A 24,309-nucleotide genomic window follows, 5' to 3' on the forward strand; every position below is an offset into this window, starting at 1 on the left:
GCCCTCCACCGACGGGTCGGCTCGGGGGTCGGCAGCTCCGACAGATCCTGGACCTCGGGGTTCGACGGCAGCTCCGACGGGTCCTGGACCTCAGCCGTCGGCAGCTCCGACGAGTTCTGGACCTCGGGGTTCGGCAGCTCCGACGGGTCCTGGGGCTCGGAGGTCGGCAGCTCCGACGAGTCCTGGGGCTCTGGGTTCGGCAGCTCCGACGGGTCCTGGACCTCGGGGGTCGGCAGCTCCGACGGGTCCTGGACCTCGGGGTTCTGCAGCTCCGATGAGTCCTGGGGCTCTGGGTCCGGCAGCTCCGACGGCTCCTGGACCTCGGGGGTCGGCAGCTCCGATGGGTCCTGGGGCTCTGGGGTCGGCAGCTCCGACGGGTCCTGGGGCTCTGGGTCCGGCAGCTCCGACGGCTCCTGGACCTCGGGGGTCGGCAGCTCCGACGGGTCCTGGGGCTCTGGGGTCGGCAGCTCCGACGGGTCCTGGGGCTCTGGGTCCGGCAGCTCCGACGGCTCCTGGACCTCGGGGTTCTGCAGCTCCGACGGGTCCTGGGGCTCTGGAGTCGGCAGCTCCGATGGGTTCCGGACCTCGGGGGTCGGCAGCTCCGACGGCTCCCGGGGCTCGGGGGTCGGCTGCGGCGACGGGTCACGGGGAACGGGAGTCTGCCACAGCGCCGGCGGGTTTCGGAGGGTTCCGAGGAACAGGCGGCTCTCCTCCGCCTGTGCCCGCCCCATCTCCTCTATCCGGGCCAGTATCTGGCCCAAGCTGCTCATCAGCTGTTCCTCCTGGTCTGGCTCCCTCCCTTTCAGGCACTGGGTCCTCAGGGGCCCCACGTTGGGCTCCAATGTAGCAGGCCTGAGGCCGCCACCCGTGGGTTTCCCCCCCCAGCACCAAGGATCCGCCAGACCGCAAGAGATGTTCTTCAAAGACATATTTATTTCCACACACAGGACACCGAGCAGACCGCAAAACACGTGCCTCTGCTCACCTCCCCCTCTCCACTCTCGAGTGGGAGCTTTTATAAGGGTGGCCTCGGCTGCTGAGTGATTGCCAATCACCAGCAGCCGAGGCCAAATCAGACACAGCTGCCACACTGTCCATTAAGTCATAACCTGTCCATTAGCCAGAACATGTCCGTTAAGCCAGAACATGTCCATTAAACCAGAACATGTCCTTTACGCCAGAACCTGTCCGTTAAGCCAGAACCTGTCCATTAAGCCAGAACATGTCCGTGAAGCCAGAACCTGTCCATTAAGCCAGAACATGTCCGTTAAGCCAGAACCTCTCCGTTAAGCCAGAACCTGTCCATTAAGCCAGAACCTGTCCGTTAAGCCAGAACATGTCCATTAAACCAGAACCTGTCCTTTAAGCCAGAACCTGTCCGTTAAACCAGAACCTGTCCATTAAGCCAGAACATGTCCGTTAAGCCAGAACCTGTCCATTAAGCCAGAACATGTCCGTTAAGCCAGAACCTCTCCGTTAAGCCAGAACCTGTCCATTAAACCAGAACCTGTCCGTTAAGCCAGAACCTGTCCATTAAGCCAGAACATGTCCATTAAACCAGAACCTGTCCGTTAAGCCAGAACCTGTCCATTAAACCAGAACCTGTCCATGAAGCCAGAACCTGTCCGTTAAGCCAGAACCTGTCCATTAAGCCAGAACATGTCCGTTAAGTCAGAACCTGTCCGTTAAGCCAGAACCTGTCCATTAAGCCAGAACCTCTCCGTTAAGCCAGAACCTGTCCATTAAACCAGAACCTGTCCATTAAGCCAGAACCTGTCCATTAAGCCATAACCTGTCCGTTAAGCCAGAACCTGTCCATTAAGCCAGAACCTGTCCGTTAAGCCATAACCTGTCCATTAAGCCAGAACCTGTCCGTTAAGCCAGAACATGTCCATTAAACCAGAACCTGTCCATTAAGCCAGAACCTGTCCGTTAAGCCAGAACCTGTCCATTAAGCCAGAACCTGTCCGTTAAGCCAGAACATGTCCATTAAACCAGAACCTGTCCATTAAGCCAGAACCTGTCCGTTAAGCCAGAACCTGCCCATTAAGCCAGAACATGTCCATTATGTCATAACCTGTCTATTAAGCCAGAACATGTCCGTTAAACCAGAACCTGTCCATTAAGCCAGAACCTGTCCGTTAAGCCAGAACCTGCCCATTAAGCCAGAACCTGTCCATTATGTCATAACCTGTCTATTAAGCCAGAACATGTCCGTTAAGCCAGAACATGTCCGTTAAGGCAGAACCTCTCCGTTAAGCCAGAACCTGTCCATTAAGCCAGAACCTGTCCGTTAAGCCAGAACCTGTCCATTAAACCAGAACATGTCCGTTAAACCAGAACCTGTCCGTTAAGCCAGAACCTGTCCATTAAACCAGAACCTGTCCATTAAGCCAGAACCTGTCCGTTAAGCCAGAACCTGTCCATTAAGCCAGAACATGTCCGTTAAGCCAGAACCTGTCCGTTAAGCCAGAACATGTCCATTAAACCAGAACCTGTCCATTAAACCATAACCTGTCCGTTAAACCAGAACCTGTCCATTAAGCCAGAACCTGTCCGTTAAGCCAGAACCTGTCCATTAAGCCAGAACATGTCCATTAAACCAGAACCTGTCCATTAAGCCAGAACCTGTCCGTTAAGGCAGAACCTGTCCATTAAGCCAGAACCTGTCCGTTAAGCCAGAACATGTCCATTAAACCAGAACCTGTCCATTAAGCCAGAACCTGTCCGTTAAGCCAGAACCTGTCCATTAAGCCAGAACATGTCCGTTAAGCCAGAACCTGTCCATTAAGCCAGAACATGTCCGTTAAGCCAGAACCTGTCCATTAAGCCAGAACATGTCCGTTAAACCAGAACCTGTCCATTAAGCCAGAACCTGTCCATTAAACCAGAACCTGTCCATGAAGCCAGAACCTGTCCATTAAGCCAGAACATGTCCGTTAAGTCAGAACCTGTCCGTTAAGCCAGAACCTGTCCATTAAGCCAGAACCTCTCCGTTAAGCCAGAACCTGTCCATTAAACCAGAACCTGTCCATTAAGCCAGAACCTGTCCATTAAGCCATAACCTGTCCGTTAAGCCAGAACCTGTCCATTAAGCCAGAACCTGTCCGTTAAGCCATAACCTGTCCATTAAGCCAGAACCTGTCCGTTAAGCCAGAACATGTCCATTAAACCAGAACCTGTCCATTAAGCCAGAACCTGTCCGTTAAGCCAGAACATGTCCATTAAACCAGAACCTGTCCATTAAGCCAGAACCTGTCCGTTAAGCCAGAACCTGTCCGTTAAGCCAGAACCTGCCCATTAAGCCAGAACCTGTCCATTATGTCATAACCTGTCTATTAAGCCAGAACATGTCCGTTAAACCAGAACCTGTCCATTAAGCCAGAACCTGTCCGTTAAGCCAGAACCTGCCCATTAAGCCAGAACCTGTCCATTATGTCATAACCTGTCTATTAAGCCAGAACATGTCCGTTAAGCCAGAACATGTCCATTAAGGCAGAACCTCTCCGTTAAGCCAGAACCTGTCCATTAAACCAGAACCTGTCCGTTAAGCCAGAACCTGTCCATTAAACCAGAACATGTCCGTTAAACCAGAACCTGTCCGTTAAGCCAGAACCTGTCCATTAAGCCAGAACCTGTCCGTTAAGCCAGAACCTGTCCATTAAGCCAGAACATGTCCGTTAAGCCAGAACCTGTCCGTTAAGCCAGAACATGTCCATTAAACCAGAACCTGTCCATTAAACCATAACCTGTCCGTTAAACCAGAACCTGTCCATTAAGCCAGAACCTGTCCGTTAAGCCAGAACCTGTCCGTTAAGCCAGAACATGTCCATTAAACCAGAACCTGTCCATTAAGCCAGAACCTGTCCGTTAAGGCAGAACCTGTCCATTAAGCCAGAACCTGTCCGTTAAGCCAGAACATGTCCATTAAACCAGAACCTGTCCATTAAGCCAGAACCTGTCCGTTAAGCCAGAACCTGTCCATTAAGCCAGAACATGTCCGTTAAGCCAGAACCTGTCCATTAAGCCAGAACATGTCCGTTAAGCCAGAACCTGTCCATTAAGCCAGAACATGTCCGTTAAACCAGAACCTGTCCGTTAAGCCAGAACCTGTCCATTAAACCAGAACCTGTCCATGAAGCCAGAACCTGTCCATTAAGCCAGAACATGTCCGTTATGTTAGGGTTCCTGTCTGCTCCTAGTGTGTGATTCCCCTGTCTTGTTTCCCTTCTGTCTGTGTGGTGTTGTCTGTCTACAGTATCCACCCCCGGTTTCCGCCAACTGCCACGCCCGCTTCCGTTGGACCAGCTGTGATGAGTTCTGGTAATCACCAGCAGTGGTTATAAGGACCAGGTCTTTCTCTGGCGCGCTGTCAGGTCGTTCCGGTAAAGCCTGTGGTTCAGCAGCAGCACACAGGCTCGGTTGAGTTTCCCTCCCGACTTCACAAGCTCGGTTGAGTTTCCCTCCCGACTTCACAGGCTCGGTGGAGCTGCCCTCCCGACGCCGGATCAGCAGAGAGCGGTTGAGTTGCCCTCCCGACTTTAGAGTGAGACTGCCAGTTCTCCCTGTGTTGAGATTTGTTTGTTTCTTGTTTTTTGTTTTGTGCAATTCAGGTTAATAAAATCCTGAATTTGATTCTGAAGCGACTGTGTTGCGTGCGTTTGGGTCCTCCACAACACTCATACCCTAACACGTTAAGCCAGAACCTGTCCGTTAAGCCAGAACCTGTCCATTAAGCCAGAACCTGTCCGTTAAGCCAGAACATGTCCATTAAACCAGAACCTGTCCATTAAGCCATAACCTGTCCATTAAGCCATAACCTGTCCGTTAAGCCAGAACCTGTCCATTAAGCCAGAACCTGTCCGTTAAGCCAGAACATGTCCATTAAACCAGAACCTGTCCATTAAGCCAGAACCTGTCCGTTAAGCCAGAACCTGTCCATTAAGCCAGAACCTGTCCGTTAAGCCAGAACATGTCCATTAAACCAGAACCTGTCCATTAAGCCAGAACCTGTCTGTTAAGCCAGAACCTGTCCATTATGCCAGAACTTGTCCGTTAAGCCAGAACATGTCCATAAACCAGAAGCTGTCCATTAAGCCAGAACCTGTCCGTTAAGCCAGAACCTGTCCATTAAGCCAGAACCTGTCCATTATGTCATAACCTGTCTATTAAGCCAGAACATGTCCGTTAAACCAGAACCTGTCCGTTAAGCCAGAACCTTTCCATTAAGCCAGAACCTGTCCGTTAAGCCAGAACATGTCCATTAAACCAGAACCTGTCCATTAAGCCAGAACCTGTCCGTTAAGCCAGAACCTGTCCATTAAGCCATAACCTGTCCATTAAGCCAGAACCTGTCCATTAAGCCAGAACCTGTCCATTAAGTCATAACCTGTCCATTAAGCCAGAACATGTCCGTTAAGCCAGAACCTGTCCATTAAGCCAGAACCTGTCCATTAAGCCAGAACCTGTCCATTAAGTCATAACCTGTCTATTAAGCCAGAACATGTCCGTTAAGCCAGAACCTGTCCATTAAGTCATAACCTGTCCATTAAGCCAGAACATGTCCGTTAAGTCAGAACCTGTCCATTAAGCCAGAACCTGTCCGTCAAGCCAGAACCTGTCCATTAAGTCAGAACCTGTCCGTTAAGCCAGAACCTGTCCATTAAGCCAGAACCTGTCCATCAAGCCAGAACCTGTCCATTAAGCCAGAACCTGTCCGTTAAGCCAGAACCTGTCCATTAAGCCAGAACCTGTCCATCAAGCCAGAACCCGTCCATTCAGCTGTGTCCGGACTGATGTCAGTGTTGTTTCGGGATCGGTGAATTCTTTTAGCTCTGTTGAAGCCTGAAAAACTCCCATGCTGGAAAGCGTGCCGTGACACAAGCGTTGTTGTCATGGGTCGTCACGCCGTTTGCTGTGTTTTAAGGTCCCATAAAATGTAGTTAATGTGTCTTGACATTTCCAATGTGGCGCATTGTTATTAAAACCCACAGCCAAGCCCCCCGGGGCGTTGCAGAGGGCCTGCAGCGCCCGCTGTGTGAGCCGCTGGTGAAGACATCCCATTAGCTCTAATTGACAGAGACACGCCGCCTCATCAGGCGCTCTGCTCCCACGCCGCAAGGTACGTCGTTCACAATAACATCGCTGGCACATTTACGGCTACAAATTTGTAGTCATTTTGGGAATAATGGATCCTTGATTGGCTGCACGCACACACACACACACACACACACACACCGATATGACATCTGCCACTCGCACATTTTGTCAACTGTAGTTGGCCACAAATTCAACTAATGTCAGCTCAATGATTTGACTGTCTTTGCTGACTTGTTAGTGCTCTCAGCTGACTCATTTTAAATCATGGAAAAATGTTCTAAATGTATATATATATATATATATATATGGAAGTGAAAGCCCAAATGGTGTGGAGAGAAATACGGTAATATTCCCTTTTTTAGTTTCACCTATATGTCTGTGTGTGTGTGTGCTGCATATGCGTGTGAAAGCTAATTGCTTCCAGAGGCAGGATGTGACATGAGCCCCTGCCCTCTCTCTGCTGACCTGGCACACACACACACACACACACACACACACACACGAGTAGTAACAGCTCAACCTCACAGACTCTCTCACAGAGCAAAGCCATAAAAACATAAAGAGGCTTTTGGGCCACAGGGAGTTAGTGTGTGTGTGTGTGTGTGTGTGTGTGTGTGTGAGAGAGATCAGGAATGTTTGATTTTAAACTGAGCATTCACACACAGAGAATATCAGTCACACTTTGAGTCTTAGACTTAAACACATCATCAGTCCGTGGCTACGACCTTTATGTATATATTCCTCGACATCTTTCACCTTTATTCTGTGATTGTGAGGTCACCATCAAGTCACGGTTTGAAACATGTGACCAAGGGCCGGGAGAAAATTATACAATATTGCAACGTCAGGTTATTTCTAATTCAAATTTTTTTTTATTGAAGTGCCGTTACCGAAGTACGCAAGTTACGCGATAAAAAAATGGCGACCTGTAGGATACCCGTTGGCTGTACGCATCCATCTTCCTTCGCTTCAGGTTTTGAGGTCTTTACGCTTCCTTGTTTGTGACCACGTGGATTACCATCGCCCGCATGCAGGAAGTGGACGTGACCATGTTTGCTGTGACGTAGAAACTCCCTCGACGGCTCTGGTAGCGGCAGCTGTCTGTCAATCATGGTAAGCCCCGCCCTAAAGCATAGTCTGCTTTATGGTCTATTTGACTCTAAATGGACCATCATTTACAGAAGTGAACATAATGTATTGAAGAAGACTTGAAACTAAAGATTGAGACCATAAATGCATGTTTACAATAAATCAAGAGAGAAGTAAAGTATTTTTTCTCATTGATCTCTCGTGGGATCTCTATGAATCACCGCTCATTATTACACACACACACACACACACACACACATTACCTGTTGGCTCCATGACTGACACGGCACCCCGGACCTCGTCACATTGGCGCTGCCTTGGTAGAAACGTCCCCGGTCACTGAAACACGTCGCTGTGGAGACCAAACAGAACGACCCTGAGCATCGACGCCGTTTGATGAGCGGACGGATTTGATTTGACGTTTTGTTTCCCCCGCTTTAAAACGCTTCTCAACTTACTCGTGATTTGATCTTTCTGGATGTCTGAAAAGGGCAAAAAGGAAACAAAAGCAGATAAGGAAAGAATTAATTTGTGAGAGGAAGCACAGCTGTCAAGCAATTTGAAAAAAAATAAAGAATCCGTGCAGCACCGAGGGTCAACGATATTATATTACAGAGCAAACACACATGCGATGACGCCTTTAAAGCATTCGCCGCGCACACACACACAAGCCTATAGCTGTGTGTTTTGGCTCGGCTGAGTCTGACCTCTATAATGACCTCATCAGTATCAGCGACCCGCAGCTTTGCCGGCCGGGCTGTATTTGGGCCAATAGTAACTGCGCGTGGCAAACCTTCCTTTGATTTCACACTCCATCTCTTTGTTTGGCTCTCATGCAAGATTGCTGCGTTCGAGCCGTTTCTGCGGTACCCGATTATTATTATGGAGCAAATAATTCTCCAATTTACTCCTCTGAAGAGTCCAGGGAATTCTTCACATTCTGAATCATATGCTTCTTCTTGTTCTTCTTGTTCTTGTTCTTCTTGTTCTTCTTCTTCAGCGAGATAAGCAACCACACAAAGTTGTCTCAGTCAGGCCGGTCTTACCTACAAAAGGGACGTGGGTGCAAGCGTCAGGGTCCCTGAGAAGACTGGGCAGCGCCTGGCAGTTGGGCAGCAGGGAGGTGGATCCGTGGGACCCGGGTACCGAGCTGAAGAAGCCGGGCTGGACCGAGCTGCTGCCCCCCAGCACCAGCCACTCCTTGTGGCAGTACAGCTCCTTCACGGCCAGGCAGTGTTCTCTGTTCAGTTGAGAGAAAGAAAGGGAGAAAAAAAAGGAAGATGCTGTTACTAACCCAAGAATCTGGAATAAAGCACGGAGCCTTTATGCTAACATGTTGGTAATCAACTGGAATCCATGATGGACGAAGTTTGAAGACAAATCTACAGCAGGTGCTCTATAAAAACTTGGTAAAACTAGAACGGGCACTCGGTAGAGCGCATACCTTCGCCGCAGCCTTTTTTGGTACCTTTTCATGACCTTGACACGATCGATCCCAAAATCTAATCAAATGGTCCCCGGATAATAACCAATCATCCCACCAAATGTCATGCGATTCGGTTTAATACTTTTTGAGTTATGCGAATAACACGCATACAAATAAATACACAGCGATCAAAACAAAACGATGAGGATCGTTAAACACATCGAGTCTCCCTAAAAATCTCAAAAAAGTGAAAAAATTACACAAATAAGAGACAGAAATCCAAAGTTCAATAAAAAGCTGCCTATGAGACAGAGAGGAGTCACCATACTGGACACTTTCTACAACATCCATGATGAATATAACAGGTGCATTCACTTAGGGGAAAGTGAATACACTTCTACACGTCCATGAACAGACGCCGAGACGCTACCTGCAGACGGGTTTGGGCGCCGGGCCCAACCCTGACGGGTTGCAGTCGGGGAAGGAGGAGTGGCAGAGCAGGGCGCGCGCCGCGGGGCTGCACAGAGCGCCGAGGCCCTCCAGCTCCGTCCACCAGCTCTGGACCAGGTACTCCTGCATGTCTTCGGGGTCCGGGAGGGAGGAGTTAAAGAACACCAGCAGGTCGTCCCGCAGGACGTCGCGGCACACGTCGCCGCGGTACGCACTGCAGTAGCCGGCAACGCCCTTGTAGAGTCTGCATGGGGGGGGAAAGAGGATATTAGTGTGATACGCGTCTCGGCTGACGACTTAAATATGGACTGGCAGATGTTTGAAGATGAACACATTTTACCTAATTGCTGTAGCGTCTATAGATTCTGTTTTAACTGGGAAGATAAGCAGGTATGAAGGTCTTTCTAGGAGGGAGACAAGTTCATCCATCCATTATCTAAACCAGGGGTCCCCAAACTTTTTCCTGTGAGGGCCACATAACTTTTCCCTTCTCTGATGGGGCCCGGGGTCAGTTTGTAACAGAGAAAGTATGACAATCGCAGGGGTGCCTAAATGTAAACATTTATTGTTTTACTGAAAGCCCCATTACCAAATTTGAATAACCCTTTCCGGGATCTTCATACGTTCTATTTGAAAGGGGCTAGTCTAGGATTTGCGTGGCCAGACTGAACAAAAAATCATAATGTGTCTGGTATTGTTTAGGGGGCAGGGCCAAATGTGGAGGCGGGCCGCATCCGGCCCGTGGGCCTTAGTTTGGGGACCACTGATCTAAACCCTCAGCATCCCTTGCAGAGGACAGGAGGAATGGTGAACAGCATCAGTTATTATACTTTCATTGTGCTGCTTCAAATGACTGGAACTCACTAGAAAACATGCTCAGACTAACACCCGCACCTCTCTCAACATGTTCGAACGGAAGCTGCAACATCTCATAGTCTGACCAGCCCTCGAAGAACATCCAGTAATTCTCCTTTTTTTGGTTGTTGTATATAGTGTTTATTTATTTACCCATGTTGTTTTCAGCCATTTTCTCATGTGTTTGTCATACTGTATTGTATCTGTGCTGTTTATGTCCCCTGTGTGGACTGAGCTACGGCCTGTTGGCCAGGTCATCATTGTAAATGAGAATGGGTTCTCAATTGATTTGACCCATATATATATATATATATATATATACATATACAGTGTATATATATATATATATATTAGTATCTCGACCAGTTATTCCGGTGCTTGTTTCGGGAGGGTTACAAAGAGTTAGACTGGAGTTTCAAGGTGTCTTGCTCCAGCTCCTGGAATCGTAGAAGTGTGTGTGCAAAGGACACTTACAGAAGTTACCATCTGTCATAATGTTGCTTGCACCCATTCCTGATGTCTGTGGAGGTGTATTTTACAAGAAGGAAAGAAAAACAGTGAGAAACAGGGGGGTGTGGGGGGTGGACTCTAGGTCCCCAGAGCAATCAGTCAGTTCCTGTGTTGGCTGACAGGTAGTGAACTTGTGAGGAGGCGGGTGCAACTTTTTTCCCCTCATTGATGATTGAATGAATGTATTAATTTAATGTCCTGATATTGATCACATTGATTGCATTTTACTTCCACATGTTTAGATACGTACTCTTCTCCTGTTTTTTGTGCTTCATCCCATACTCTCTATTTTTTAAATCGTCTCAAGGGGATTGGGGGGAGGGTATCGGAGGGAAGTCTGAGGAGATGGGGGAGGGGGGCAGCAGCAAAGTGTCTGTAAGGTGTTGGAATTGTTTTATGGGGTCAAGGAAGCGCGACATGGATTTAAAGAATAAACTCAAACTGCTTATTTCCAATCTTTTTTTTAATAGTTTGTGCACAAAATGAATGAAGAGATTTTTTATTTATTTTAAAAAGGTATGGTCTCCATCTGAAATACTGTCTTTAAAATAATCCAGATGTTGCTCACAGCAAAGGGTTGTAGAGGGTTCCCATGGACTTCGATCCTGTCTGAAAACCAGACGTACTTAAACCCGCCTGTCTGTCTCTCTGTCTCCCTCTATCTGTCTCTCCAGTCTGGACACGAGCCACGTGTCCAGACTGGAGGACGCGGTCTCACCTCAGAGATCTGCGACCTCCCTGTCTGTCTGGCAGCCTTCGCTCCGGCCCGTTTACAAACTCCAGATGTTAGGGGAGGGGAACTTAAAGCTCACTTGTGAATCAATTTGCCAACCCCGCCATGTCTTCTTTCTCTCTCTCTCTCTCTCTCACGCTCTCTCTCTCTCTATGATGCTCTCTCTCTTCCTGTTTCTTCTGCATCGAGCCAATATACGGTGCAGATGTTGTCATGAGTTTGAAAATTATGTAATCTCTAACGATCAAGCCTGATCCTTTTGTTGTCTGTGACCTGCAATTATTTCTTCATTCTTACCTCAGAAAATCAGTCTCTCTCTCTATCTCTCTTTCTCTCTCTATACATATACTGTACATAGTCCAGATGTGGTTACTAGTGTGGATTAGCAAAGTTTAAATTCAGCTCACGGCGTGAGGGTGACTGCCAGACTGACCGGCTCCTGCCGAGCGCTGCAGCTACAATGCCGATTGTCTTCAGCGGGGCCCTGAAGCACTTCTTCCAACACAGACGGCTGTAGTATCCGTATAGAATCCAGCAAAAAGACAATGTGCTGTGTCATTTTGACAGAGGATTTTTTTTAAACTCACGGAAAATAAGATCGCTATATTGACCATTTCAAATCCTCCCAAATCTACTATGTCATATACATGTCGCCATGCACCGAGGAGAGAGGGGAACAACATGCGAGGAAGCCAGGAGGATAGAAATGAGGACCATGTCGCTTACCTCCACTCTATGGGGAAGCGGCAGTATCCAGAAGAAGCCGGTTGAAGAAACGCGAGCAGGAGGAGGAGAGGGGAGAAGAGAGCAGGAGAAACGACGGATGTCAACCTCGGCAGGAGGAGAAAACCAGCCATGGCGCTCCTCTCACCCGCTCACAGCTTCAGGAGGGGACAGTGTGTGTGGCCGGGGGAGGAAGGGATGCGTGTCGTTTTTTAGGTGACTGTGGTCATCATGTGGGATGTGTGGGTGAGTGTGGCTGAGATAGCAACCAAATGGTGGTGTTGAGGGTGGGGGGGCAACAGCTGAAGCCACAGAAAAACACAATATATATCGATGGCAGTTAACAGAACTTAAGACGAAGCAGCAACAACCTCCCTCACACACACACACAGATAGGCCGCTGTTGTTTTTGTAATCAGCGTTGGAGGAGGAGGAAAAAGAAGAGGGGCCCCCGAACCTGCGATCGTGACTCTGGCCGTCGCCTTGACGGTGTTGGCTCCGGCGCTGTGTCTGTTGGAGGCCAGACACGTGTACAGGGCCGGCTTGGTCACCGCCACTTTAAGAACGGACAGGATCACCTCGCCCGTCAAAGTCTCGTCCACGGACGCACCCGAAATCTAGGGAATAAAAACCACAGCGAAAGCAAAACGATAAGCCGGCGTGGCGTCGTTCGTTACGAGGTCAAACTGCACTTCAGGAGTTGCGCCGTGGATATGTCACCTCCACATCTCGCAGCGGCTTGCTGGTAAAATTCAACGATTTTCATATTGCTCAGTGCCCTCAGTTAGCGACAGCATCGTCATCTTCCTCTCTGCCTGAGGAAGACTCCCCATGGACCACGACCAGGGCCGCAGACATAACCCGCGTTTTCACTTACGTTAGCTCACTTAAAGATCACAATTTAATTTGTGTGAGCATGAATCGTGACACCCTCCTCAGTGATTGTGTATATGCTTTTTATGATGTTTTTATTAATGATTTCATGATGAGGCCAGTAATTGATCGTAACCTGTATGTTTATTGCTTTTTTATGATGTTTCTGTGCTAACCTTTCTCTCCATTAGTGAAGGCTTGTAATATCTGGCCACAGGGACTACAGTTGATATCTAGCCTTAGCTAAGACTGACACATTTACCCCTGGGTTGATCGATGTGTACGGCCCCTGTTCAAATAAATAAATAAATTTAATTTAATTTAATGAAAAGTCCATAATTTCACAAAAGGTTTGAAGTAACTTAAAATACTACGTTTTTTTAACAGAAAAAAAGCTTACGGTAAAAATACTCCTTCCTGCAAAAAAAATGTGTGTGAAAGATTTTGCATCAGATGTACACTTAAACAAATATATATATTTTATTTGTATTAACCATAAGTTACGAGCAGCTTTAAAGTTAAATTAACAGTAAATAATTATCATTAGCGGTAACAAACATTTACATGCTGCATTATTTTGTGTTAAGTTGTGTCAAACGTACGAGGAAAACGTTATTACTAGTGCTGTGAAAAATAACGCGTTAACTCAGTTAATTCAATTACAGGTTTAACTAGTTAATTTTTTTAACGCATTTAACGCATGCGCAGAATGAGCTTCCAATCTGTCTGGTGTTGGTCGTCGGGACGAAAAAAAAGTCACTTGCAAAATGAGCTTCCAATACACCACTTCAATCTGAACTCTGTCCGCTCTCATGCAGACGGTCTGTTCATCGGTAATGATCCTTCCGCAGGTTCACCTCCGGAAACCTTGTTACGACTTTTACTTCCTGTAGATCAGGGGTCTCAACACGTCGATCGCGACCTGCCAGTCGATCGCGGCGTAGTGTCGGTAGATCGCATGACATTAAAAAGATTGGCCCGCCCCCTGACATGTTCTCTAGAGCACGTCTTTGTTCTTTTATTAAACTAAACGTCTGTTGTTGATCGTATCTCCACAGCAGCATGTCATTTCTGTCTATTCGCGTTGCGTTAACACTTATCGATCTCCGTCTCGCGCGCCACAGAGCTCCGTGTGCGCGCATCGGGACCGAGCAAAAAAAAGTCACTTGTCAATCTGTCCACCTTTAGATTGTATCATGGTGGAGTTAATGGTTGACAAACAAGAGAAAAATGTTCTGTTTAACCCTCCTGTTACCTTTACATTTCCGAACATATTTTACCCTCGGGGTCAATTTGACCCCAGCAATTAAAACCTCCAGAAAATTATTAGAATTAATATTGCTTCCCAAGTTTAAGTGTGAGGTACTTTATGTTTGTTTGTTGACTACCTAAATAGCCCTTTAAATAAATAAAAAAGTTGATATTTCTGATATGTTTGACACAGTGAAAAACAGCCTGGGGTCAAATTGACCCCAAAGAACACCGACATTAAACATTGAATGGGGTCAAATTGACCCGAAAGGTAACAGGAGGGTTAAACATTCTGTTTAGGATGAAGATGTATTAATGTTCCATATGGAAGAAAACTGCTAAATAACTGCTGAGTTGCAGCACCATTGTATAGAAGAATGTATAAATGTATATATCCGTCTTTTGTCATAAATCTCTATGTTCTCACAAAATATACCGAGAATATCGGTAATATGTGATTAATCATGATTAATCCACAAAAACCTGTGATTAATCCGATTAAAATTTTAATCGTTTCACAGCCCTAGTTATTACCTATTTTAACCGAGAGGTGTTCTAATATCCAATAGTAGTATTATATTATATTGAATATATAATAGTTTCTAATATTCACATTCAGGGAAAACGTCTCACTGCTCCACGATGTTCACCAGCTGGTTGTCGTTGGGTGCTCAGCAGGAAGTTGGGCAGCATTTCTGAGAGCAGACTTTCCAACCTCGCCATTTATCGTTGGAACTTGTATTTGAAGCGGCAGAATGGGACAGATGACCGAAATAAAAATGTATGTCTCAGGATGATTATGCGTTTGGTTGTATTAAATCACAGGACTGAGCTTCATCTGACAGGGATCAGGCAAGTCTGTCCATGTAGTCCCACTCTCCACCAGACGAGGGCGCTAATACAAAAGAATGTAATTGTGAACAGATTGTGAGAATAGGACAAATCTGTCCTCTGAAACATCCATCGTGAAATAAATAAACATGAAATGAACATGAAATAAAGTGCATTGTGATCATGCACATGTGTTGCGGTCTCGTGGGCGTCGAGCTGATCAAATGAAGCGCATACAGGAAGTTATGTGTCTGGCATTGATGGAACTGCTTGTAGTCGATCCCTGGTATTCACACTGGAAGGATGGAATTAGATGAAATGCCTTTGTAGTTTTTTATGTTTCAGGATTGATGCACAACTCTCACATATATTCAAATGATATGTGTGTGTGTGTATGTGTGCTGAAGTGCGACAAGTCTATATTTGAAGTTGTGTCTGACACTCGCCTGTTTTTGAGACTAGCTCGATTCAGCCTCGCTGAAATTAATAACCCGAACAAGCTGCCAGAAAAGCAGCTCGCACACTCATTTTAATCATTACACACACACACACACACACACACACACACACACACACACAAGCATAATGGGCCTGTAATCACATTGTAGCTAGCACCCAAGACCATTAAAAACCCAGACGTGATGTGGTGTTTGTCTGCCCGCATTGGCACGCATGGAACAAGTCTGCTGCCTGGTTGAAAAAACAAAAACTTCAAGTTATTCTTAAGGTGGTCTAATATGTAATTTAACGTCCATGATGAAGAAAAAAAAAAAAATTGATCTCAATCTCTAGTTTCAAGTCTCCTACAAAACAGCGTTATGTTCATTTAGTAAACTATGCTCCATTCAGAGTCAGATAGACCATAAGGCAGCGTATGCTTTAGGGCGGGACCACCTTGTGATTGACAGGTCGCCACCACGCCGCCGTCCGGTCCGGTAGACGTCCGTGTTTTCGTCCTCCAACTTTAACCCTTTTTCACTGTGTGTGTTTTCAGTTGAAATGGAAAGTTGTTCGCTGTAAGCCTTTTTTGGTCGCCTAAAAAGTATCTTTGCTTGTACTGCGCCCCACCTTCTCTTGTCACTTCTAAAGGTTCCGAAGGTCAAGATGTGGAACTTAAGCAGTTGATACGAACCATCCAACACCTTCAGGCCTTGGGGTAAAAAAAGGTGCCCGCGATCAAAGCCGATGACACTGTGCATCACCGGCTAAATCTCTTCAATCCTCCGGTGCTCCAATGAGAATTCTTCCGCCGCTTACGAGAGAGAGAGAGAGAGAGAGGCATCCAGGGAGACGGCAAGAAACTGTGTGTCCGGTATGTTCGTGTGGATTAGTGTTCCTTGTGTGTCCCCCACTCTCCCCTTGCTCACATGAGCCGGTTATTTTTAAGTAATTTGCTTCTGTGTTTCTCACAAGTAGTTTCATCTGTCAAAGCCACACGGACATATTGATAACACCACCGATGCGCCGCAGAGCGCTATCGTCATCGTGTTAGCTGTAGACCAAAACAAATGGGACACCACCGTATAGTACTTTAACGAGAAGTGCAGCAGGTTTCCGCCAAAAGCACCAAGGATTACCAGAACACAACGACGAGGTCCCGTTCGGTAACATATTTTATTCTACCAGCACACACAGAGCAGACCGCAACACTGAGCCTCTGCTCACTCTCCTGCTCCACTCTCACCTGAGAGCTTTTATGAGGGCGGCCTCGGCTGCTGATTGCCAGTCACCAGCAGTCGAGGCCAAATTGGAGACAGCTGCCACAGTAACATAAAGCAAGGTTTGCTTTGGGTCGAGGCAACCTTGTGATTGACAGGTCGCAACCACAGTGTTTACCGGTCCGGGAGTTGTCTTAGAGCTGTAACCGTTTCACGGTGTGTGTGTTTTCAGTTAAGAAAAGAAAGAAAGAACAGTTTTTTAAAAAAGAAGTATTTCTCAGAGTTCCGTTGGACGTCGAGTGTCACTTCTTGTTGCAAAGCAAAAACAATAAAAACAAGATGATGACGAGAATTTTTTTATTTATTCTGAAGGCCAAAATGCGTAACTCGATGCATTTCTCATGGACGCCATAGTCCTTGAACGTGAAGTGCAAGGAACCCCTGTCCCCGTCCCTGAAATAGAGAGATCCACTGGAGGACCGGCAGAGGACAAGTTATGGATTTCTTTTCCAATGAGTCTCTGTAATCATGCAGCAAGTGTCTTCAGTCAACGACATTTCTACGATGCTGGCCGCGTGAGACAAAGATCACGAGCATTGAGAGACATTGATCGGTGGACGGAGCAACTACCATAAATAATGTTTTATATTTTGGATTCAGTGGAGAGCCTCAATGTGTGGTCTTTTTTTATGGTTTTAAACATGAAAAAAAGCCAAAAATACATCAGCGTCAGATTATTGGTCAAACCCACCAAACACGACACACTCACCGTGTTCCCGTTTTCCAGCCAGGTGATGGTGGGGGTGGGATTCCCCGTGGCGTTGCACTCCAGGGAAACCTGGCTGCCGTACTCTACCCGCTTCTCCTTGGGGACACGCAGGATTCGAGCTGGAGCTGAACACACGCACAGACGCAGAATACATTGCAGCAAATCAATTACAGCCCACGTTTCTTTTCCGACTGTCCCCGAGAAGAGAAAGTGAACCTGAGGTTTAAATACGCACCCTGGACCTCTATGGTGACCGGCTTGGAAAAGGCCAGTCCGAAGCTATTCCTGGCCACACAGCGGTATTGTCCTGCATCCTCCTTCTGAATCTGGTGGATCTTCAACGCCCCGTAGTCTAGAATAGTAACGCGGGCACTGATCTGAGAAGAGACACATTTGTGTTACTTTGTTTTAAAAGATAGAATGGATTTCTCAACATTGTTCAATTCAAATCAATTCAGTTTATTTTTGTATTGCCTGATATCACAAATTACAAATTTGCCTCAGAGGGCTTTACAATCCCTACAAATACGACGTCCCTGTCCCAGGACCTCACATCGGATCAGGAAAAACTCCCAAAAATAGGAAAAACAACGTTCACGCAATAGATGTCATGTGTACAGAATAAAGCATTACAGAGTTACATAAACACATTCAATTAATATGATATAGTGTATGAATAATTAACAGTAGGCATGGACCACGATCCAGACCTCCACAACCTTTGTTACCAATGCATTTGTATCCGTGGGACAAAGGAAGCCACGCCCCTACATAAAAAAAGGTGTTCCTCTGCTAACATTTGCACCACAGCGCACCTTGATGAGCTCGTCATCTTTGAGCCAGGTGACATCTGGTTTGGGGTTGCCGAGGGTAATGCAGGGCAGCACCGCTTTGGATTCTATCAGAAGGGTCAAGTTGGTCGGGTGGCGTTTGATCTGTGGCTCTGGCGTGAAGAAAAAAAAAAGGGGGGACGGACAAGACATCAAATTGTTTAGAATCTTCAAATTCACGTCGGACAACCTGGATCGTGTCAGCGAAAGGAAGCCATGACATAAGATGACGTACTCATCTTGAGCTGCAGAGCCCCGCAGCTCTTGGCCGCCTCTCCGACGCCGTTGGTGGCGAGGCAGCAGTACTCCCCGTTGTCCGTCTCTCTCACGCGAGGGATGCTGAGCATCTGTCCCTGCTCCCTGGTGATGTACCGGGGGTCATAGTACCTGGTGGGCCACAGAGGACGCCGGGAAGCAAAGATGAGAGCGACCAAATGGACTTTTACCATATTTTTGTAATTGTCTGAGCTTTAGAATGATACTTTTACCATTCTTTTCAAATGTCTGAGCTTCCGATATCCACCTTTACCATACTTTTTAAATTGTCTTATTTTCTGATATCCACTTTAAGCAAAATGTTCTGCAGAGGCTTTAGAAATATACTTTTACCATTCTTTTCAAATGTCTGAGCTTCTGATATCCACCTTTACCATCCTTTTAAATTGTATTGGCTTTAGAGTTATACTTTTACCATTCTTTTAAATTGTCTGAGCTTCTAATATACACTTTTACCATACTTTTAAATTGTCAAAATGGGCTTTAGAAATATGTTTGTTCTACAAATGGCGATTATGAACCTCACACGGAACAATCATGTGACGCGTGTGACGACCAATATTTGCACCTGACATTATTATTTAGAGGGTTTATACTTCTGCTCAAATATGAGCATCGATAGTCAAAATTAGCAGCTAATCTTAGGAGCATCTTAGCCTTGCAGCTAACTCCTCATGTTACAGATATTTTATAACTTCTTTGCCAACAACGTTGACATGATTAACAGAAGAAGAAAAAAACATGACTTACATTTGTATTTGTTTGATCATTTTAACTGAAGCCTTCTGATAGGTAGAAGCTAATGATATGTACAGGTATGACAGGTATTGGTTTGCTTGTGTTCGTCTTGAAATGGCTATAATGATATAATGTTAGTGTGGATGATTTTGAGACTATACATTTTTAGATTAATAACTTTACCATAACTATAGCCTTGGGATAGCTAAATGTGGCAGCGGTTTCATTGCGATCTGACACGGACATGTTTGAGAGCAGACGGCGGTCATAGCCAAGCGTGGCTAAGGAGACGAGGAGCGCCTTCTGAAGTAGCTCATACCATTTGATGTTTCTTTATGGAAATATCATGTGACATACCCGAGTGGGAATAAAGTGGGAAAAAGCAAATAAAGTGGGAAAAAGCAAAACATTTTGCCAGATTACCATTTGACATTGTTTCCCATTAGCGTGGTTATATTCCATAAAGCACCTGCGAGAGTCGACGAGCTGAATGCCGTCATTGAAGGAGGTCAAACTCACGTGATGAGGTGGTTATTCTTGGTCCATCTGATGTCGGCGCGGGGGCGGGACTCCACCTCACAGATGAAGGTGGCGTTGTGATCCAGCATCACATCCAGTGTCTCCAATAAGGTGATGATGCGAGGCGCTACGTGGGGGGGGACATGGAAAGACTAGAATGGGCACTCGGTAGAGCGCATACCTTCGCATATCACAAGATTGGGCATTGAATTTTGAACATGTTGGCATTAGTTGCATGCCAATTGGATAAAAATTGACAAAGAAGATTTTGACCTTTTCATGACCTTGACCTTGACCTTTGACCCGATTGATCCCAAAATCTAATCAAATGGTCCCCGGATAATAACCAACCATCCCACCACATTTCATGCTATCCAGTTTAATACTTTTTGAGTTATGCGAGTAACACACATACGAAAAAATAAATAAATAAATACACGGCGATCAAAACATAACCTTCCGCATTTTCAATGCGAAGGTAAAAACACGTCGTTGGACAAGGCGAATTCGACGGTGGAATGTTGTCATTTCCTGTCCGCCGTATCACACGGCCATCAGCAGTCGGCTGAATGACGTGTGCCGTTGAGCCGAAACACAGCTGCATATGTTTCACTCAACTATTTGACATTCTTGGCATTCCCGCGTTCTAGTTGGGGTCATCTGTTTTTCGTCGTCCGGCTATGACTAACGGGATCGGATCGGGGGTTTGTTACAGCTTTCGGCTGAATGTTCTCCGACCCCGGTGCGCACTCTGCTCGCCGCTATCTCGTTTCCACAGATGGTCTATGTTCAACGGAGAGCGAGTAAATGACCATTTTCTGTGTGGACACTCAGTATAAAAGCCAATAGAAACACCTGTTCTGTTCCGTCCTACAGATGCGATCGATATTAATTCCCCCCCCCCCCCCCCAAAGAGAGTTGAAGGAAACGGGAGAAGAGGGACGAATTAAAAAGGGAAAGGGATGGAGGGAGACAGTGGAACTGTTTATGTGTGGATTCAGATCAGAGACATCAGGCTCGCCTTGAACTGTGTATGAACTGAGGAGAGGAAGAGGGAGAATAGAAAACAGGAGAGTGGTGAGATCAGAGGAGGAGCAAGGGAATGGAGGATAATGAAGGAATGGTGTTTAAGGGACATTGTGTGTGTGTGTGTGTGTGTGTGTGTGTGTGTGTGTGTGTGTGTGTGTGTGTGTGTGTGTGTGTGTGTGTGTGTGTGTGTGTGTGTGTGTGTGTGTGTGTGTGTGTGTGTGTGTTTTTTGGGGTGTTTCTTTTGTTTCAATTTCGTAATAACAGAGCCGGAAACGCCAGCCCACAGCCACACCCCCAACCTCAGGTCACTGCTGCTGCTTGGCTCATGAACGTGTGATATAAAGAGAGCTACTGTAAATCATACTGCAACCCTGGCATGATGTCACAACAGGGGGGTTAAATACTAGGATGCCATTTTGGCCTAAGTTACATTAAGGAGAAATATCTCAATTGCACCTGCTTTATGAACAAGGCCAGTGTGCAGCGTCTATTAGCAGAAACGGAATATGATACTCATAATGATGTCCATTTGAGAGCGGGTCTTCCTTTCTACTGCAGCCCAAAGAGGACTAACCAATCGGTGGCTCTTGGCGTTTGTATTCAAGACGTGGACAGAGTCATCATGACGTCATCCTTTGGTTCGTGGACTGATGTTTTGAAGCGTCGAGTCTGGCAATTCCGCCGTCGCCATCTTAGATTAAGGCCGTCGTAATGTTGTCGTAACATAAGTTACCATATTCGGAACTACTAATTTGGAATGACAGGTAAGCTACCTGTCAATAACAGTAGTCCCCGCCCTTCTTTGTTTTACGGTGTTAGGTTGTAATAGTTTATTTTGATAACATGTGCAGAGGTCTTATGCTTTAAATGAATATATATAGAAAGATATTAGAATGGTAAATATTAGGGAGAATATTGATATTGTTATAAATGTATTATGAAGCATAGGGGTAATGTTTACTCTATACAAATGTAAATGGCAAGAATTAATGTATGTTGCATGAGAGTGACAATGTTAGTATTATAGATTGTCGAAGCCGGTTGGAATCTGTGAAGTGACTTACAATAATAGACGGGGCTTTTATTGTGAAAATACTTGACCGGAAGTGACGTTTTGACCCGGGGTTCAGTGACATTCGACCCCTCCATTGTTCTAGCGGGACTTTGAACCCATCACTAGGTGTTAAAGGCTGGACTCACCTTTGAGAGCGAGGATTGGCTGATTTTGAGTCTAAGACTTTGTGGATTAGAGATAGCGCTCTTCCACAGGAACCCCGACGCCAGAAGGCTGAGGAGCCGGGACCGAGGAAGACCACGATCGTGAGGCCTTGAATGTTTGTTTTACACTTCCTGCCATTAAATGTTGATAACTTAATTCACGCGCATCCGGAAGCCTGTTTTTCATCATTTGCGAAGTGCCCAGTTTCAGAACATCCTTATAACGGTCTATTTGACTCTTAATGGACCGTCTTAAACATTATGCTGTATTGAAGAAGACCAAAAACTTGAGATTGAGACCATAAACTCATGTTTACTGAATTTAGAAATCGAGAGAGAAGTAGAGTCAATTTCTCAAAATCTTCTATACGACTTCTTTTTGCAACTGGAGGAGTCGCCCCCTAATGGTCAGGAGACAGAATACAAGCTGTAAGACATTGCGCATCTTCCCAGGAATTTGGTGCCACCAGCAAAATGTCTTTGAAGGATTTCTTTGAACTTGGTAGAGATGCACGGTTCCCAGAGGACGAATCCTAATGAATTTGACGAATACTTTTTCCTCAAGCACTCCCATTGGTGGAATTGTTTCTGTGAAAACTCAAGAGTTATTAGATTGATTGTCTATTCATGCATCACTCCCTTGACCTTTAATTGCATATCTTTCTGCATTTTATTTACTCCCCTATTCCTAAACTCCCCGTCGACCCTTTCCCAGAAGCAGAGGCCTGTAACTTGTAACATCCCTTGGTGTTTGCTTTGCTTCACAGTTTATCCTCTAGGTGTTTTCCATACTTTAATCAAATCGTAAAAACAACGTGACCCTCCCTCCCACCCCCAGATTCCATCACGCTGACCAGACACATGTTTTCTCTTCTTGATTCTGTCGACAAACAGACGATAGTATTGTTGGTGGATCAGATGTCTGCAGGGGGCTCATCTTCTTGTTTGTTGTGGTTGCGGCTCACACACACAGACACCCTCTTTGAGCCAGAGCTATTGACATATTTGACATCTTCCATGATCAAAATCATTCTGTGGATGATTACAAAAGACGTCACTAGTTCATTTAACATCTCGTTGAGGTGGCCTAAGAGACAGATGTCGTTATGCACGAGGACACATCAATACTAGTGATCAACATCACATCATGTTTGTTTGCTTCGGCTCATTTTTAATGACATAGAACAGAGCTAATGAAAGCCAGCGATCCTTTTGTGTCATCCGAGCTTCGCACAACTGACCCACACCCCCAGCCAGGGGCCAGTAATAACAGCAATAACAATGCAGCTTTACAGCACTTGTTGCTAAACATGCATTTGCAGCCACAGCTTGTACAACTGGGCTCAATCAAGCCGTTCAACTAAAAAAAATTTACATTGATTTGAACAAATCAGAAAAAAAGGAATAGCCCACTGTTGAGACTCCGCCCACTCCTCCTCTCTACCGCCATCTGCCTGATGGATCGTGGAGGTCTCCATCGTGGAATATGCCTACTATGAACTATTCATACACTCCGTCATATTCATTGAATGTATTTTAACTCTAAATATGTCCTTCTGGTCACATGACATCTATTGCATCTGTCCATCCTGGAGAGGGATCCTCCTCTGTTGCTCTCCTGAAGGTTTCTTCCCTTTTTCCCCCCTGAATGGTTATTTGGGAGTTTTTCCTGATCCGATGTGAGGTTTTGGGACAGGGATGTCTATGTGTACAGATTGTAAAGCACTCAGACAAATTAGTAATTTGTGAAATTGGGCTATACAAATAAACTGAATTGAATTGAATTGAAATTCCTCATTTGCTTTCTTTCCCCGGAGTGCTCTGGAAAAATATGGAAACAGTCTTGCTTCTATAACCAGCAGCACATTAATAGAATTTTTTTTTTTTAATCACTTTTTAGTTTTTTAAAAGTTTGTAAGTTTCTCGCTGTAACTTCTGTGTATAGAGATAAACAAGATATAAGGACTCACAATCTTGAGGATACAACACGGCTATCGCTTTGAGGGTTTCAAATGAAAGGGGTAGTTGACACAATATATATATATATATATTATTTTTCTCAGATTTTGTGTCTTTTGGTAGCCGAGTGCATGTTTTTTTTCTTTTCTTCTCATTTCTTTGGCCCAACGGGATGTCTGCCAAAAGGCCCGGTCCATTGCATGGCAACCCAAGCCGGCTACGATATCTGCCCCTCTGTGGCAGCATCTAAACCACCTGTTTTCTTCCGAGGCCAATAATCTGCAGCATGAACTCGACATACAAAACATGCGAGCTGTGCCAAGATTCTGATATGGTGACAATTCCCCCGGTTCCCCCGTGTCCTGTTCTGTTTCACAGATTGTGGAAGTCTGGATCGTGTGCCATGCCTACTACTAATTATTCATACATTCTGCCATATTCATTCTATATGTTTATGTAACTCTGTAACGCTT

General features: G+C 45.9%; 1 protein-coding gene across 1 annotated transcript in view; it reads right to left on the reverse strand.

Annotated features, from left to right (window-relative positions):
* The window catches only part of musk (muscle, skeletal, receptor tyrosine kinase), a 48,697-nt gene that overhangs the window by 23,194 nt on the left and 1,194 nt on the right, over positions 1-24,309 (reverse strand). Inside the window, exons 2-12 of the mRNA XM_056433273.1 lie at positions 19,631-19,757; positions 18,333-18,484; positions 18,083-18,210; positions 17,503-17,644; positions 17,268-17,392; positions 12,343-12,502; positions 11,889-11,895; positions 9,045-9,308; positions 8,235-8,428; positions 7,647-7,670; positions 7,452-7,540 (exon numbers count right to left, since the gene is read on the reverse strand). Of these exons, the coding sequence (XP_056289248.1) occupies positions 7,452-7,540; positions 7,647-7,670; positions 8,235-8,428; positions 9,045-9,308; positions 11,889-11,895; positions 12,343-12,502; positions 17,268-17,392; positions 17,503-17,644; positions 18,083-18,210; positions 18,333-18,484; positions 19,631-19,757 (1,412 nt within the window). The remainder of the gene's footprint in view (positions 1-7,451; positions 7,541-7,646; positions 7,671-8,234; positions 8,429-9,044; positions 9,309-11,888; positions 11,896-12,342; positions 12,503-17,267; positions 17,393-17,502; positions 17,645-18,082; positions 18,211-18,332; positions 18,485-19,630; positions 19,758-24,309) is intronic.

Source organism: Pseudoliparis swirei, chromosome 15, assembly GCF_029220125.1.
Source record: "Pseudoliparis swirei isolate HS2019 ecotype Mariana Trench chromosome 15, NWPU_hadal_v1, whole genome shotgun sequence".
Lineage (NCBI taxonomy): Eukaryota > Metazoa > Chordata > Actinopteri > Perciformes > Liparidae > Pseudoliparis > Pseudoliparis swirei.